The following is a 15,574-nucleotide window of genomic DNA, read 5'->3' on the forward strand; positions in this document are numbered from 1 at the left end:
AAAATATAGGACGAGTTTCTTATTTTGCCACATTTTCAATAATATCCATCTTAACAAAAAAACCCAACAGTCATAGACTCATTGTACTAACAGAGTCGTGAGTTCCGTAATTGAAAAAACTCCAAAAAAATAGTGATTCATACTATATGGCCAAGTAATACACATTAAGCAAATTATTTATTTAACAAGCCAATGTATACATCTAGATAAATTGATACACAGTTTCTAGAACATGGCATTTATCAGTACACAGTACACGGTCAGATATACATACTAAGCAAATTAGTTATCTAGTAACCTAATACACACCTCCAAACAAATTAATACATAAGTTTCAGCACATCATATTACCAGAACACACTACATAGCTAGTGATACACACTCGTCAACTTTCTGATACATACTACAAATTTATTTGATACACATCCAGCAGTGATCCAATACACACATTCAGATAAAACAATACATAATTTTTATAACATATTTTTTTACCACCACACACTAAAATCATCTCGCAAACCAATACATACCTTTATGTAAATCGATACATACTTTCCAGAGCATAATGTTCATCAATACCGATATATAGTTTTCTAGTTTTTAGATTTTATAAATTTTTAAGTATAAATTTTTTTAAAAAAAATTGAAAGACCTTAGAATAGGCGGAGAGGCTAAATAAAAAAAAGGAAAAAAAAGGACATCCTTTTTTTGTTTTTATGCATACAATTTGGGTTGGACTTTTGGATTTTTTCCGCAAGATGAATACCGGAGGAGGGCATATGGTAAAATAGGATTTTTGTTCCTCATCCGCTGGCCCAACCCTCCTCGCCAAGCGAGGAAGAAGGGTAGGCGAGAAGAGATATAGAGCTGAGAAAGAGAAAGAAACGAGAGGCGCCGCTATTTATGGAGCTATAATAAAAATAGAAATTAAATTTTATTAGCTTGCTCTACACAAGAAGAAGAAACCTCTTCGTTTTCGCTCCACCCAGTTCAATTCCGCCAGCCAGAGATATCCCATTCGAGGTACGCCTTTCGATCTGTCCTGCTTCGGTTTCGATTCTTCGCCGCTGGGCCCGGTTCACGATAGGGCGGTCGCTGTAGATTTCCGGGAGGATTCGGAACTCCGGCGGTTGTAGGGCTGGTGGAGGGAAGGGAAAGGAGATTTGAGATTTGAGGAGAATCGGGAGGGGGATAAGGTACGTAGAGAGAGATCCTCGGGGATGGCGTCGGAAGGTCCTTCGGCGCCTGCCGTCCGTCGGGATCCCTACGAGGTGCTGTGCGTTTCGAGGGATTCGTCGGATCAGGAGATCAAGTCCGCCTACAGGAAGCTTGCTCTCAAGTAATAATTTATCTTTGTCCCTTTTCTTCTAATGATTATTTAGCATATGTGGAATTTTGGCTTTGAATATTTGATGTTTTGTAGGCGATTGTTGTCTGTCACGCATCTCATTTTTTATCTTCCATGCAGGGTTGTTTTAGCAAGAATGATTAAAAATGTAATTTGTGATAAGTTCTGATGATTTTGCAAAACGAATCCTTGTTGAAAGGTTGAATAGAAAAACGAAAGAGAATGCTGAGAGAAGTATCATACAAATCATACACAAATTGAAGAGTTAGACAAATTATTATAGAAAGTTACTTGCTGCAAAATTTGTTGAATCTGAAATACAGAGAGAGGATTTTCTGACAATTATTTATTTCTGGAAGTAATTACTAGTTTTTTCCCTCAACTTATGAATGATTACGTTGGCATTCATGGGATGTGCTGAAGGGAGATTTTGAATCCTTACTATGAGCTATTTTTGTTAGGTTTTTCTTGTCACTGAAATCATTACTTACATTAGAATGCAAAAGAACCATAGTTCTCTCTCACATGTTAATATTGGTGCCTCCAGTAGTTGAGTTACAAGGTTATGGATTCAAAAGCTTGGTAGAAGAAACAGAGGAAGAAAAAGAAGAAAGGTGGAGGGGAATAGGATAGTTGGAATTTCTATAAGAAAGGAAACAATTGGAGCCAAATCTTATATGAGCCTTTTTTACCACTCCTAAGAGTTATAAATTAATCTGGGCCCATGACAATAGTGAAATCCTAAGCTCCTGACATAAAGCATCCTAATGCTATCCTAAATCACCACCTGCCACCACCACCACCATGACCTAACCCTTTATCCATCAAATATGAGGTCAGCAATGCTATCCTCATAAACGCACACACATATTAAAGGCTTGGAAATTGAAAGACTATATTGAATAACCTAGTTTAGACCTTTTAACATGAAGAATTTACTCACGTAGGGAGTTGGTTAGGTCTAATGCTTGTTGGACCATTTGATCATTGAATGTTGTTTCAGTTGCACATCATGCCCTTGGGATATACAAGATGAGCAGCATGCTGGCATGGACTTTGCTCTACTACATATCTCACACACCTCATGCTGCAACCTTTGATTAATGAGATGAATGATAAGGTGGTTTGACAAATATCAGAAATAGCTCAGTTCTAATTGCTACTCATTATAGAACTGTGAAAATCACTGCGCAGGTTGAGCAGTTTGTAGTACAACTTATGCTTGGCTATAACAAATAATAACCTTAGGTAGCTCAAAATCGACAACATCATATATATGATAATTATTGGTGGGCTGCTTTCTAAGCCCTGGGAGTTATCTAGGCATTTCCTTGCATCTGCAAGTGCACCTTACCTATTAGGAAAAATAGTCCAGTGGCTTCGATGTTGAGCTTTGCAAGATCCTCTTGTAATGTAAATTCAAGTTTCTAATGGGATTGACATAACTACAGGCCTGAATTATGAATTGCTGTCAACATACCCCAATTCACCCTTGGCAGTCAGCAAGCTTTCAGGGTTATATAGAGTTTGATCCTCTTGTACATAGCCATACTGCCATACTGCCAGCCACTTGGCTATATTGTGTTACAGTATCTATGGACATTGTAAATCTATATGAAAGGCAAGGATACAATGCATCCATCCATTTTCATAAATGCAACAAGTGAAACATATGCATGTATTCTTAGGTAGCATCTCTACAGGTGGATTTTAGGGCATACAACTCCATTGGTAATCCACTTCTATTTTCTTCTCTTATCATCTTGGTTGTTGATATATATATAAAGTAAATAAACTAGATAAATATCAAAGTAGTTTATGTTGATCTGACCTTGTCTTCGTCCTTCTAGATCTCATCATGTTAGGCATTTGGCAACCATTCATGGTCAGATGATGTGCCACTAGTATGCCATTTAATGATTTAAGAGTGAAGCCAGTCTTCATATGAGATTGTAAAAGATCAAAACATTAACCAAGCAAGTATGAGCTATATGGATTTCAATCTTGTGGATTTATTTGCCAAAATGTTTAGTGTAGTTTACACTGTAAACTCTTTGTTTAAATGAGTTAAGTTGCAAGTTATTTGGTAGGTGGGGGGAAGGATGGTGAAGTATATGGTAAACCAAGGGGAGAAGTGCTTTTGGAATTTGTCCAATCGCTGCATGAGCAAACTTTTGGAATTAGTAATATAATTGGAAGTGTCTTAGTTCGTTTAATTAGGAATCAATGAAGGATGGAAGGTGAAGCTTTCAAAGAAATTCTGGTATAAATGCACTTGAAAGGCTCAACCAAATAGTGCTAACATTGTACAAAATGGAAATTCACGAACTTTTTTCTCCCTTTTAGAGAATTCATGATCAGGGAATCCAAAAAAACACTGCTATAGAAAGCAGTTTATGTTGTTGCATGCATATACGACTCCCAAGACATTTGCCATAGGTTCTATGCAGTCTCAATATGCTCCTGACTGCATAATGGTTGTCCATTTTGCTATGCAATCCTAAGCACCCTCCTTATGCAGATTGGTCAGTGTGCTGGTCAAGTGGAGAAATGTGAGACCTGAAGGGATCCTCTGTCCAAATTCATACCCAGTATATAATGTTCCATTAATAAGAAATTTTGGGGCCCTTTTTTTTATTAACCTGTAGCCCTACCTGGTGTTGCTTTAACTCTTTAAGTAGCACTAGCAAATAAAGAGATAAAAGGAGTTAGTAGGAGAACCCAAATGTGAGTCTGTTGCTAAGTAAAGAGACAAATAGATATATTATGGGACGTTCACCAGCCGTTTTATTTTTGGATGAAGTGATGAGATCACTTGAATTAATGGTATGCCACACATGTCCATACCGATGCATACTGGGCATACAGTACTATACCAAACCGAACCAATATGGTGAATGTATCGACTATCGGTACGTTGAACTGACACTGTACCAAGATGATATTGGTGCATGGTCCGGGACCGAGATTGTGAACCTTTCTTGAGTCAATAGTCTTGTATGCTGACAAGACTGGACTTGGCCCATGAATTTATAGAGTAATTATGGAAGTTGGAAAATGTAAAATTTCTGTGCAAAAGTTGTGAGAAACAGTTTTAATGATTTCTCTTTCATTATGTAGTTTGCCTTTTTAAGGAGTGAATGACAATGAAGGTTCTATATTCCCAAGTAGATAGGACTTGTTGATTATGGTTATGACTTGTTGTTACTTTTCTCTTGCAGGTCATCATTTACATGGTTGTGAATGAATTTATTGTTTACATTTTACTTGTACATTGGGTGTTCATATGTTGATTATGTAAAAGTTCTACCCTTATATGATCACACTGCATCTTACACCTTATCTTCATCTCAGCAGTTTACTGTGTCAGTTATGATATAAAATTGCCAATTTTCTTGGACATATGTGCAATTCAAGCAGTTAGCTATAGAAAAATAGGTTATGCATCTCAGAGGAAAATAACTGAAATCCTGATATAAACAGATATCATCCAGACAAGAATGCGAGCAACCCTGAAGCTTCAGAACTTTTCAAAGAAGTTGCATATTCCTATAGCATCTTATCGGATCCAGAGAAAAGAAGGCAATATGATACTGCTGGCTTTGAGGTGAATGCCCTCTTACGGCATCAATTCCATGTGATTAACTGCATTTGTTATTCCCATTAATTCAAAATCAGCCGTGAAAATATTCTGTTTCCTTTATCTTCTTTAGAAAAAAAATGAGGTTAAGGTAATCTTTTACTGAAATAATTATTATGCAATGATAAAGCATTCATATTTTTGCAATCGGTATGCATGGCTATGTAGTTTATGCTAGGACAATTGATTTTGTAAAACTAAACTGAGTATGGGAAAAAGGAATTTGGAACATTGAAGTGCTGATGGATTAGCATGACTTGTTTCATGTAGAAGTATGTAATTCTTAATAAACTTTTCCTAGGCAAAATGCAGATTAAACTGTATTTATTGCTAATAATTCATCTTTTTGATATGCATGTATAAGTGCGGTTTGGATAGATTTGGTTACTCAACTATTTGACTTGGAGCTGAACCACTTGAACCAAGTTTTTAAAACAAGAACTGCAACTGAACTGATCTGTCATAAAACCTGAAGCAAGTTGACCCAATGAGATTGCTTCAATTTGGTTCTTGGATTGACTTGGAACCATGTGCACTCTAGGCCCTAAAGATTCAATTCCTAATAAACCAAGATTAATCTAAACCATTGGTCTGATTAGTTTTATTCTAACCCATAACTAAACGTAAGAGTAAAAAGCACGAAAATTTATACCCTGAATTCCACATTGCACCTTTAGATCAAGATTAGTTATCAAAATAAATTCATTCTCTCATTGAGGCAGATTTGTAATTTAGTTAAAACAACATTTGTAATCTCATCGTACGATCTTAGAAAGCTATGATCAAAACTCTGCCAGAAAATAGAGAAAAAAATCTAAAACTAAATTTGAGGTTAGAGACTCATCTAATCCTAAATCATTGAACTATGCTACATCAGAATATTAAAGTGCTTGGCAGTAAGTATTAAGAAATTATAAGCGGGGTCATATGATGGGAAGAACTCCGGAGTCCAATATTTGAGTGGATTGTTGGAGACAGGACAAGAAAGTCAATGAATCATGTCCAAATAATGTTATGGCAGTACTATGGAGTAGTTGACTGAGTTGTTCAGCAATCTATGCCATTTATTCCAATGAAAGGTAGGCGGAGCTGAAGCTGGCATACAATAGGCAGTAGTTATGGTCGCTTACAAAACTAACATCTAGCTGTGGGGTACCTCCACTCCTTAAGAGTGTGGCTAATGCATCTACAAAAATTGCATAATTTGGAAGCATCAATGGAAGAATTGATTGGATGGTTGATGCTAGGAGATTGTGTACCATGGCAGCCAATATGGTAGGCTGACTACTCTAGGTTCATAACGTGTGAACTTAAGCCTCTCCAGTCATCATCATAAGTATGGGCAGCATGTACACTTGGTAAGGGGGCCGTGAATAGTTTCTTATAATACCCAAGGACATGTTTGATGAGCTGCCCAAGGGAGCCAATCTTGTAGACAATGGAGAGTAGATTTGTAATGTTACGGACAGATGAACTACCGCACTGACATATGCTTGGGATGGTGCAGGGCACACGATGCTTTGTCCCAGTGCAATGGTGACAAGGCACAAGATTGCGAGGGCATTATTTGAGGGAAACTTGGGTGTACAAAAGTATGAGCATGTCAAACTCAGTGAGTTTATGTGAAGGATTTTGATTCTCCTAGCCTACTTTTTTGAAGTTTCTTTTGCTTCATGCATGATATGAGAACTATTTCTTTCAGCAAACCTGTAATCATGTTATGTACTTTTGTTGTTTAATTTATTTTTTATTCTTCCCCAGTTTGCTCACTGCACTTTTTCATTTGATTTTGGAGCCACTAATTAGTGTTGAACAACAATTTGTTCCTACTCTGGTTGATGCTTGAAAGATTGCTATGGTGTGACTCATGCAATATATTTTGACCCAGGCTTTAGAAAGTGATGGCATGGATATGGAGATTGATTTGTCCAACCTTGGGACTGTCAATACAATGTTTGCAGCACTTTTCAGGTGATTGTTAAATTATGAGATCTGGTTGAGTTTTCATGCAGGCCTGTATCTGATTCTTTTACATTATTAGCAAGCTGGGAGTTCCTATCAAGACTACTGTTTCTGCTACTGTTCTTGAAGAGGCTCTAAATGGAACTGTGACGGTCAGACCACTTCCTATTGGAACCTCTGTCAATGGAAAGGTGCTTTATCTGCTGATCTTTCTCTTGAGATGAATGTTTCTTTTCTTTTCTTTTTTAAATTGGAATTTTCTTAAAAAACTTTTCATGCCAATGCAGGTTGATAAACAATGTGCTCATTTTTTTGGTGTGACAATTAATGATGAACAATCCCAGGCAGGAATAGTTATTAGAGTTACATCAGCTGCACAAAGTAAATTCAAGGTACATAAAGTTTTTACCATAAACAATTTGTGTCTTCAGTATGATGTTAAAGAATTAATGGAATCCAATCATTTTCTTTCTTTTCTTTTCCTTTTTTGCTGTGATATTTTTAATACACTAATTTCGACTCTTTTGTGGAACTTACATTTTTTTTTTTTTACCTGACATTGCTTTTGTTGTTGCAACAGCTTCTTTACTTTGAACAAGAAGCAAATGGAGGTTATGGGTTAGCTTTACAGGTGATTATAATTCTTATAGCTATTGAATCTTGTTCCTAAAGTTATTTATGATCATAAAATATGACTATATGATTCTTTGGTAAGATTTGCATCTTGTATTTTATGCTTTTTTTTTTTTTTGGGGGGGGGGGACTCCCCCAAGGTTGCAATAAAATTTAACCTCTATTGTCAATCACGTTATCTTATTTGCTGATGCTATTGTTTTGGAAATTTCATGAAAACTGTTTACCTTTATAAGTACGTCGATAGGGCTGGGGATGGCCCTTGATCAGGCTTTAGTTGGATGTTGGTTGGACGGCTGGACCCAGATTTTCCATCCTGAGATTGATTTGGTTCAGACAGAAGCTGCCTGTTGCCAATTATTAAGTGCTCATGTATTGTGTCTCCGGTAGATACCAAGTTGACTGGTTATGATGGCAAAGAAAATTGTTGTGTTGGGGAAGAAAAATAAGGACTAACTAGCTTATGATAACATGCCCACTGGTAATCTTTTCATGGACCTGTTTATCTTTTCGTGCTGGTGCATGCTAAATATTGGGGCAATACGGCATAATACACATATAATGATAGCCCCTGGTTGATATGGGCATATGTCACATTAATAATCATCCTTAGCTCAAGCCAATCCTGGGGAAAGCTCAAAACTTGCAAAATATGATGTGATATGACTGATATAAGTTAATGTTGTCTAACATAATATAGTATAATATAATAGATGAAATATGATAAAACATATATAATATACTATAATATATTATTATATTATAATATATTAGTTTAATATAACAAATATGATATAAAGTAAGGTATTATACTGTGACATGGCGAAACACAATACTGTTGATTCTCAATCTAGACAAGAAAAGATCTCCTTGTAAGATATCTAATCACAAGATTTTACCAAATTGTGGAATCACAACTATTTGTCAAAAGACTCCTTGAATCATGACTGGACATGCCAAAAATTAGTATCTAGCTAAAGCACCCCACTACTTTCCTCTTGTCCTCGCAACTCTCTCTCTCACTCTCTCTCTCTCTCTCTCTCTCTCTCTCGCCCCACCTCCCCCTTCCCTTTTCCTTTGCATCTCGTTTCCTCCTCTCTTCCTGTAACCCTCTCCCATCTTTCTATTCCTTGTTGGATGATCTAGCTTGCTTGTCCATCTACCTACACTTTTCCCCTAGCCAATTGCAAGTTACTTGTCAATCAAAACCCCTAGCTCCCATGGCTTCCACTAGCAACAATGATACATGGAACTGGTACTTGCATTTGGTATGGGTCCATTCAATATTTAAGAATTTCTTCTTATGGACCTGTTTCAAGTGTCATTACCAATGTCTGTTTTTAAATGTTGGTTATAGGTACCGTAAATTGAAGGTTCTTAGTAAGATAGTCTACCAATACCTCCCCTCTTCTTTAGCTCCTTGTTCTCTTTTCTCACTCTCTTTCTCTCTCCTCATGACATGGAATTTAGGCTAGAATTCCAGATGGTCAGGGTGAGTTAAGTTTCTACTTTCGAGCTTAAGCTAGATCTGCACTTCTTTTGAATACTTAGGTAGGGTTTTATAAATTTAGATGGATAGGCATGATCAATCTCCACAAGATTGTGATTTGATGTTCATTTCAGATCCAAATTCATATTTATATCTGAAACTAAAATATATTTGGTGCATCAAACTAAGTTTAAATTAATGATCCCTGGGGATCATATATGTATTATGGAGGTGAAATCTCAAGTCTTGATCAGAAATGCATCCAAAAGAAGAATAGAGGAAAGGGTGAATATAGAAGAATAACATAGTAATTTTTTTAATTCATCTTTGCTATGAAGATGGCCTTTGTCCTAATTTATAGGTTGGTCATGATTGCTTGGTAAAAATTAGCCTGTTTGGTGCATCAAACACATCCTAAAAATGCATTTCATTGAGGTTGTCACGATCAAAGACCCTGATCTTGTGATATGAGTATCATAATCGATAAAGAATATCAATAGTATTTAACCTCACAAGAAATCATAAGATCAAATAGAGCATATTTAAAATGTATTATTAACCCATAATTCTTAAATAAAATCCAGTTATGAAATTCAACATTTCTTATTATACAAAATACTACACCTTCAACAAATAAAGGCACAAACTAGTGTAGTGCTGATGTTGTGCCAGTAAACACTAGATCCAAAAGCTACTTCAAAACATTGACTCCTCTTTTTTTCAAGAGGCACTATATCCTTTGTCAATCACTTTGAAAGGATTGTATTATAAATGAATTCTTAGCAAGCAAACTTTTAGCATGGTCAAAATAATTTAAGTTTTCATTTGAAAACTAATGAAGTTTAAAATGTAACATTCAAGTCAGTTACCACTAGCAAGTTCAAATAAATGTTTATTGATAATGTTTGATAACAAAAATGCCATTGGTCATTGTTCTAATAATAAATGAGATACTGCAAATGACCAAAACACATTTTGAAATTCAGAAAACTCTAATCTTTCATGTGATTTTACATTTTCTTACAAATGTCTGCTTATGCACTCAATGCTAAATGAATCCTCGTTGCTAATAAAGATGAGACCACATATATGCTCATCAATAAACTGGATGTTGCTGCATAAATCTTCGAGATCATATTAGACTTAGACAACATTTACCACCTAGCTAGAGATCCACATAAATCCCCAACGCTAATTCAAACGATGCCAAATATACTACTTGGCTAGAGTTTCATATGTAACCTTCAAGTTCTATACTATTTTTCAGAGCTGAAAGAATTTCACGAATGCTACATGGAACTTACATTAGAATGCTCCTGTGAAGATAATGGATTTAGAATAGGTTCTAATACAAATATAATCTCGAGTCAAAAACATTTTGAAGTTCAAAAATACCAATTTAAAAAACTGATGATTTCATAATTTTCAATGGAGATCAAAAAAATAAATTTCAAACCAACATAGAAACCAAATCCTTAAAGAAGAATGTCTTGATCTTTGCAATTAATTATGGATTTCAAAGTCTGAAAGAGATTTAAAAACTGAAGCAATCTTAACAGTCCAGAAATTCAAATGAAACCCTGAGTTTTGGAAATAATCTTGTGGTTTAAACATTTAAACAATATAAGCCTAGAATTGTAATAAAATTCAAAAGACTAAAAAAACCCTGAGATTTGAAAATTGACTAGGTCTTTGTTAGATTTTCAAAACAATACCTATGTTTGAAATTGATTACAAGGTTTTTTTAAAAAAATACAAGATATAATTTAAACTCATAATGGTCAATAATTGTGCTTACAAATGATTTCAATTTTTTTTTAGAAAAAGACATGTACCTTGGAATTTGTAGAATAAAACATCAACTTGGGATGGACTATAAGATTCAGAAACACAAAATGTTAATCTGAGGAACATGGAGAAGTTACTGCATGATGCAAATGAAACCCATAACTGTTTATCCAAGTTCCCATCTCCTCATCCTCCTCTTCCTCTGTCTATGGCCTAGCTATCCTTCCTTTTCTTAACCTAACTTATCCTCACTGCTGTTTACAGGCAAAATGGGTCAACACACCTAACCATAAATGTTTTTATACCAAACATTGCTAAAATCTGAAATCTAGTATGAAAAGTCACATATCCTAGTCTTCAAAGCATTTCATTTAAAAAGTTGCTAAACAACACAAACTTTTTAGCAGAAAATTTTTATTTAGATGTTATACGAATGCATACATATATATATATTCCTTGATCATGTTGGCTTATTAAGGAGGTACTCCAAAATAATCTAATAATTCATCTTAACCAGATGATTAGACACCATGTCACAGCCTTAAAAGAAGTTACAGCTGATGGTCTGCAAGTAGGATAAAAACAAAAGTTTACCTAAGTACCCATATAAGTATATGCTAGTAACTTACCTATGCTATCACTGGCTTGAAGTGACCCAACTCAAGTTTAGCCGCATTAACAGTTCAAACCAATAGTCTTGATTGGAAATAATATTATGGTTGGCTGATTGGCCCCTTGTAACCAGCCTGCAAACTTTGTGAGTTGACACATTTTAGATTCATTGCTTTCTGAAAAGTGAGAACTAAATCAAATGACTATTAAGAATTATCATTCTAAAACAAATGTAATTGTTGAACTGACATAAACTGTCCAAATTTACATTTTACTAGCACTATATGTATGTATATGTACATATATATATGTATATATATACGTATACATACATATGTATGTATGTGTGTACATATGTATTTATATAATATAATTATTGTATAGTATATATAATTAGTGATAATATAGTCCTTACATAAGCTAATTAGTAATTCTGTGTTTTAAGCTAATTTTTTTTCAATTTCATTGCCATTCTGTTGGCCATGATAGTGAAACGACCATCTAATAGTCAATGTACCTGCCAAGGTGGCCTATTGAACGTTCAAATCACTTCATAAGTTGTGGTGAGACAATCTTCTACCAACAACAAATCTATATAATTTATTTACAACGTAGTTGTCAATTGATGTTAAAATATTAATGCATGTATGGACCCTTAAACTGCTGTGTTCTGAGAAGTATATTTGTACTATTTATATGAAAGTTAATGATACATGCTTCATACAAGAAAGCAGAAACAATAAGATTTTTCCATAGTGGAAATTATCTTCAATTAACAGGTTGTATTTGGTTTTAGTTCAATTCTGGATCTTGTTTTGTTCATGACAGATGAGTTTGTTGGTTCAATGGCAATCTATTGTTTTATTTCAGTACTGGTAATTGAGTTGTGTTTGTAAGTTTAGAATTTAGATGGTATTCTATAACAAGAAGAATTTACAATGGGGTAACTACAGATGTAAATATCTCATGTTACTTTGTTGCACTCAAAGATAGTGTGCTGCTTTTGACTCATAAATACTTTTGTAGTTAATATAACATCCAGCTCTCTTTCCCATTCAGGAGGATAGTGAGAAGACCGGCAAGGCAACATCTGCTGGAATGTACTTTTTACATTTTCAAGTTTACCGTATGGACTCAACAGTTAATGCGGTATGGAGCTTTGTCACATCAAATTAGTAGGCAATTTTTTCTCATGGTTATAAGCAAAAAATTGGGGATTAATGGTTAGTTTACTCTTCATTGGTACAGTTAGCAATGGCCAAAGATCCAGAGGCTGCTTTTTTCAAAAGATTGGAAGGTCTGCAACCTTGTGAAGTGTCTGAATTGAAACCTGGCACTCACATATTTGCAGTTTATGGTGTGAACTTCCTGACATTCTTTTTTTATATCTTTCATTTTAAAGTATATGAAACTGTTGACTTATGATATTTGATCTCTTCTATTTATTTCAGGTGATAATTTTTTTAAACCAGCCACCTATACCATTGAGGCTGTGTGTGCAGAATCATATGAAGATACAACCCAGAAGCTCAAGGAGATTGAGGCTAAAATTTTATCCAAGAGAAATGACCTCCGCCAGTTTGAAACAGAATATAGAAAAGTAGGAAGCTATGATTTTTTTTTTTTTTTAATCAAATTTAGCATGAGATAACTCTTCTAACCCATTTTTGCATTGTTGTGTAGGCTTTGGCACGTTTTCAGGAAGTGACTAACAGATATAGCGAAGAAAAGCAATCTGTAAGCATCAATAATAATAATAATGTTATTATTTTATTAGATAAATTTCTGTAAATGGTTTCTGATTTGCCTATGTCCTGGTGCTAATAAACCACCTCCTTTTTGTCTTAATATAATTCAGAAGTAGGAAGGCCCTTTTCATAGTGTTTAAGACTTTAAATGCTTATGGGATTTTGTTAGATAACAAATTAATTAAATTTAGATTGGGATCATAAAAGAAGGGTATTTTTATTTCCTTTACTCTTCTCTGACTGTATTAATCTTTACTTTCTCTGCTGCTAACTGTGCATGTTCCTCTTCTCTTCATGCTACATCCCTATTTTCATTATTTCTCCTCTATTTTACGGGTGATCAGATTGTCATGTTATTCATGTTTCTTTGTGAAAATAGAATTCAATATATCTCTCTAGTTCTTTTATCCTCCAAAGAACTCGCTATTTCTGCTCTACCTTAAAGGTAAGAAGATTGTCATCTTATTCATGTTTCTTTGGGAGAATAGAACCCAGGACCTTCTTCATGTGTTCTGTTATCCTCCAAAAAGTTGAGGTTATTCTTGGGTTGAATATTCAACACTAAAAATTGTAGAATATATTTTCAAACTCTGCAGAAAGCTATAAGGCAATGCGTATTTCTGGTTCCCCCCTGAACCTAAAACTCAGATTGGATTCAATTGTGAATGATGTTACAGTATCATTTTCAGCCTTTGGTAGGCTTTCATGCTGCTTCCATTGATGTTGTTTTTGGTTTTGCCCATTTCGTTAACCCTTAAATACATCCAAGATTTGAGGCCTTAATTTTTATTGCTCATCTTGATACCTATTTTATGAAGTTCATCAAATGGTTTAACAACCCTAGGTTCAATTGTCTTGCAATTCGTTTAAGTGCCAAGCACCAACACTTTTACCCGTATCTGCCTCACTGTTTTTGTAGATTCGAGCCTCTTGATTGCCCAATATCCATAGTCCACGGAACATCGCAGGCATATTAGTGCACAAAAATTTTCTCCTAGAGCTAAGTGAAAAAAAAATCACACTTTTTGGAAACACTTATCGATTTCATCAAAGTTACTTTAGTTTATTCAGTTTAAATTGTCATCAACAGCTTTTCTCTTGCATATAATTAAGTCCCAGTTGACATCAATGATCACTACATGTTGCCTATTGCTGTTCTATGTTTCCTATTAACCCTTTTGTCCTGATATTGATTTCGCACTAAACCCATTATCATTTCAAGAAGATGCACCAAGGCACCTGTTGATATTGGAAACAAGTTGATTAAATGATTAGTGCAAAAACTATTGACTGGGGGTTGATTCTTAATGAAGACCAGCCATTATGAATTATGCCAGTGTCTTGACATGACTACTCGTACTAACAACTGTTAAACTACTTGTATTCTTATACCCTCAGATCCTCTCTGATAATTCTTTGCTGTATCCTGCTGCATCAAATGACCTTAATCATTATCCTTGCCCTTGGTGACTTGCTTGTGGGCTGTACACAATTTCTTTGCAGGTTGATGAATTGTTGAAACAAAGGGACAGTATCCACTCCTCGTTTACAACTGTACGGACTGTTGTCAGTGTCAGTGGAAGTGCTAGTGGCAGCAGCAAACATTCCAATGAAGAGATCAGGTCTGAGAGCCCAGCAGAGGATGTAAGTGTTGATGGGAAAGATAAATCCAACAAAAAGAAATGGTTTAATCTCAATCTTAACCGCTCCGATAAGAAGGCTTGAACATTTGTGCTCCAGCATGACATGGAAGAGATTAAGGTGTTTGTACAGTAGGAAGATGATGTCACCTTTTCATTATCTGCTCATATATGTAACATTGCCCTGCCAAAGTCTCAAAGTTTTCATGTGTCAGTTCTCAATTATTTTCTCTGGCCTCTGCTAGTATCTTGAGTTTTGCTGTCATATATTGTTTGGTGGCCAGCGTATTTGTTTGTCATCATTGAATTCAGCTCCCAATTGAATTATTCGCTGAATGCATATCTAGCAAGTTAATGAGAGGGTTTGATCATTTGGTTTTGTGAAAAACTTTATAGAATACAAAATATCAGGTGTTGTAACCCATTGAGAGAGGGAGCAAGGGTGGCTATGGGGCCTAATTTACAAACCAGTCAGAGGTGGAGTTGAGCGGTTATATGCCTGTATTGGATTGTAGTCTCATGCTCTTCTCGTTGAGAGGACTGGATCTTGAAATTTCCGAATACTCTTTGCATTGTTCATTAATCTGTGATTCAGAACTGCCATCCTATACTTTATATTTTGATTGTTCCTTATGCGTCTTTCTCGAAAAGACTGAAGCTGGGTGTTCGAAGAGCCAAAAAGGGCGACATTTTGAGGCTTAAAACTGGGGCCAG

At 35.2% G+C, this 15,574-nt stretch overlaps 1 protein-coding gene across 2 annotated transcripts; it reads left to right on the forward strand.

Moving 5' to 3' along the window:
* Nucleotides 1–734: 734 nt before the first annotated feature.
* Nucleotides 735–15,248, forward strand: LOC103717070 (chaperone protein dnaJ 15-like). 2 transcript variants are annotated; one of them, XM_026808437.4, is made up of 12 exons: nucleotides 790–1,023; nucleotides 1,102–1,339; nucleotides 4,832–4,955; nucleotides 6,877–6,959; nucleotides 7,030–7,141; nucleotides 7,238–7,342; nucleotides 7,531–7,581; nucleotides 12,532–12,621; nucleotides 12,721–12,829; nucleotides 12,924–13,072; nucleotides 13,156–13,209; nucleotides 14,724–15,248. In XM_026808437.4, exons 2-12 carry the CDS (start codon nucleotides 1,221–1,223, stop codon nucleotides 14,943–14,945), a joined length of 1,218 nt encoding a protein of 405 aa, XP_026664238.3. In that variant the 5' UTR covers nucleotides 790–1,023; nucleotides 1,102–1,220; the 3' UTR covers nucleotides 14,946–15,248. The 2 variants fall into 2 exon arrangements, with proteins under 2 accessions (XP_088560646.1, XP_026664238.3); XM_088704520.2 differs by having other exon boundaries at nucleotides 735–1,339.
* Nucleotides 15,249–15,574: the final 326 nt, after the last annotated feature.

This window comes from Phoenix dactylifera, chromosome 9 (assembly GCF_051530095.1).
Source record: "Phoenix dactylifera cultivar Ajwa chromosome 9, Ajwa_hap1_PhDact_Kaust_v1.1, whole genome shotgun sequence".
Classification (NCBI taxonomy): domain Eukaryota; kingdom Viridiplantae; phylum Streptophyta; class Magnoliopsida; order Arecales; family Arecaceae; genus Phoenix; species Phoenix dactylifera.

Bases quoted from the DNA above. Each gene is read 5' to 3' on its own strand.
- LOC103717070 (XM_088704520.2), top strand. From the start codon at position 1,221: ATGGCGTCGGAAGGTCCTTCGGCGCCTGCCGTCCGTCGGGATCCCTAC. The intron at 7,343-7,530 runs GTACATAAAGTT...TTGTTGCAACAG, and splicing joins CTGCACAAAGTAAATTCAAG to CTTCTTTACTTTGAACAAGA. The intron at 7,582-12,531 runs GTGATTATAATT...TTTCCCATTCAG, and splicing joins GTTATGGGTTAGCTTTACAG to GAGGATAGTGAGAAGACCGG.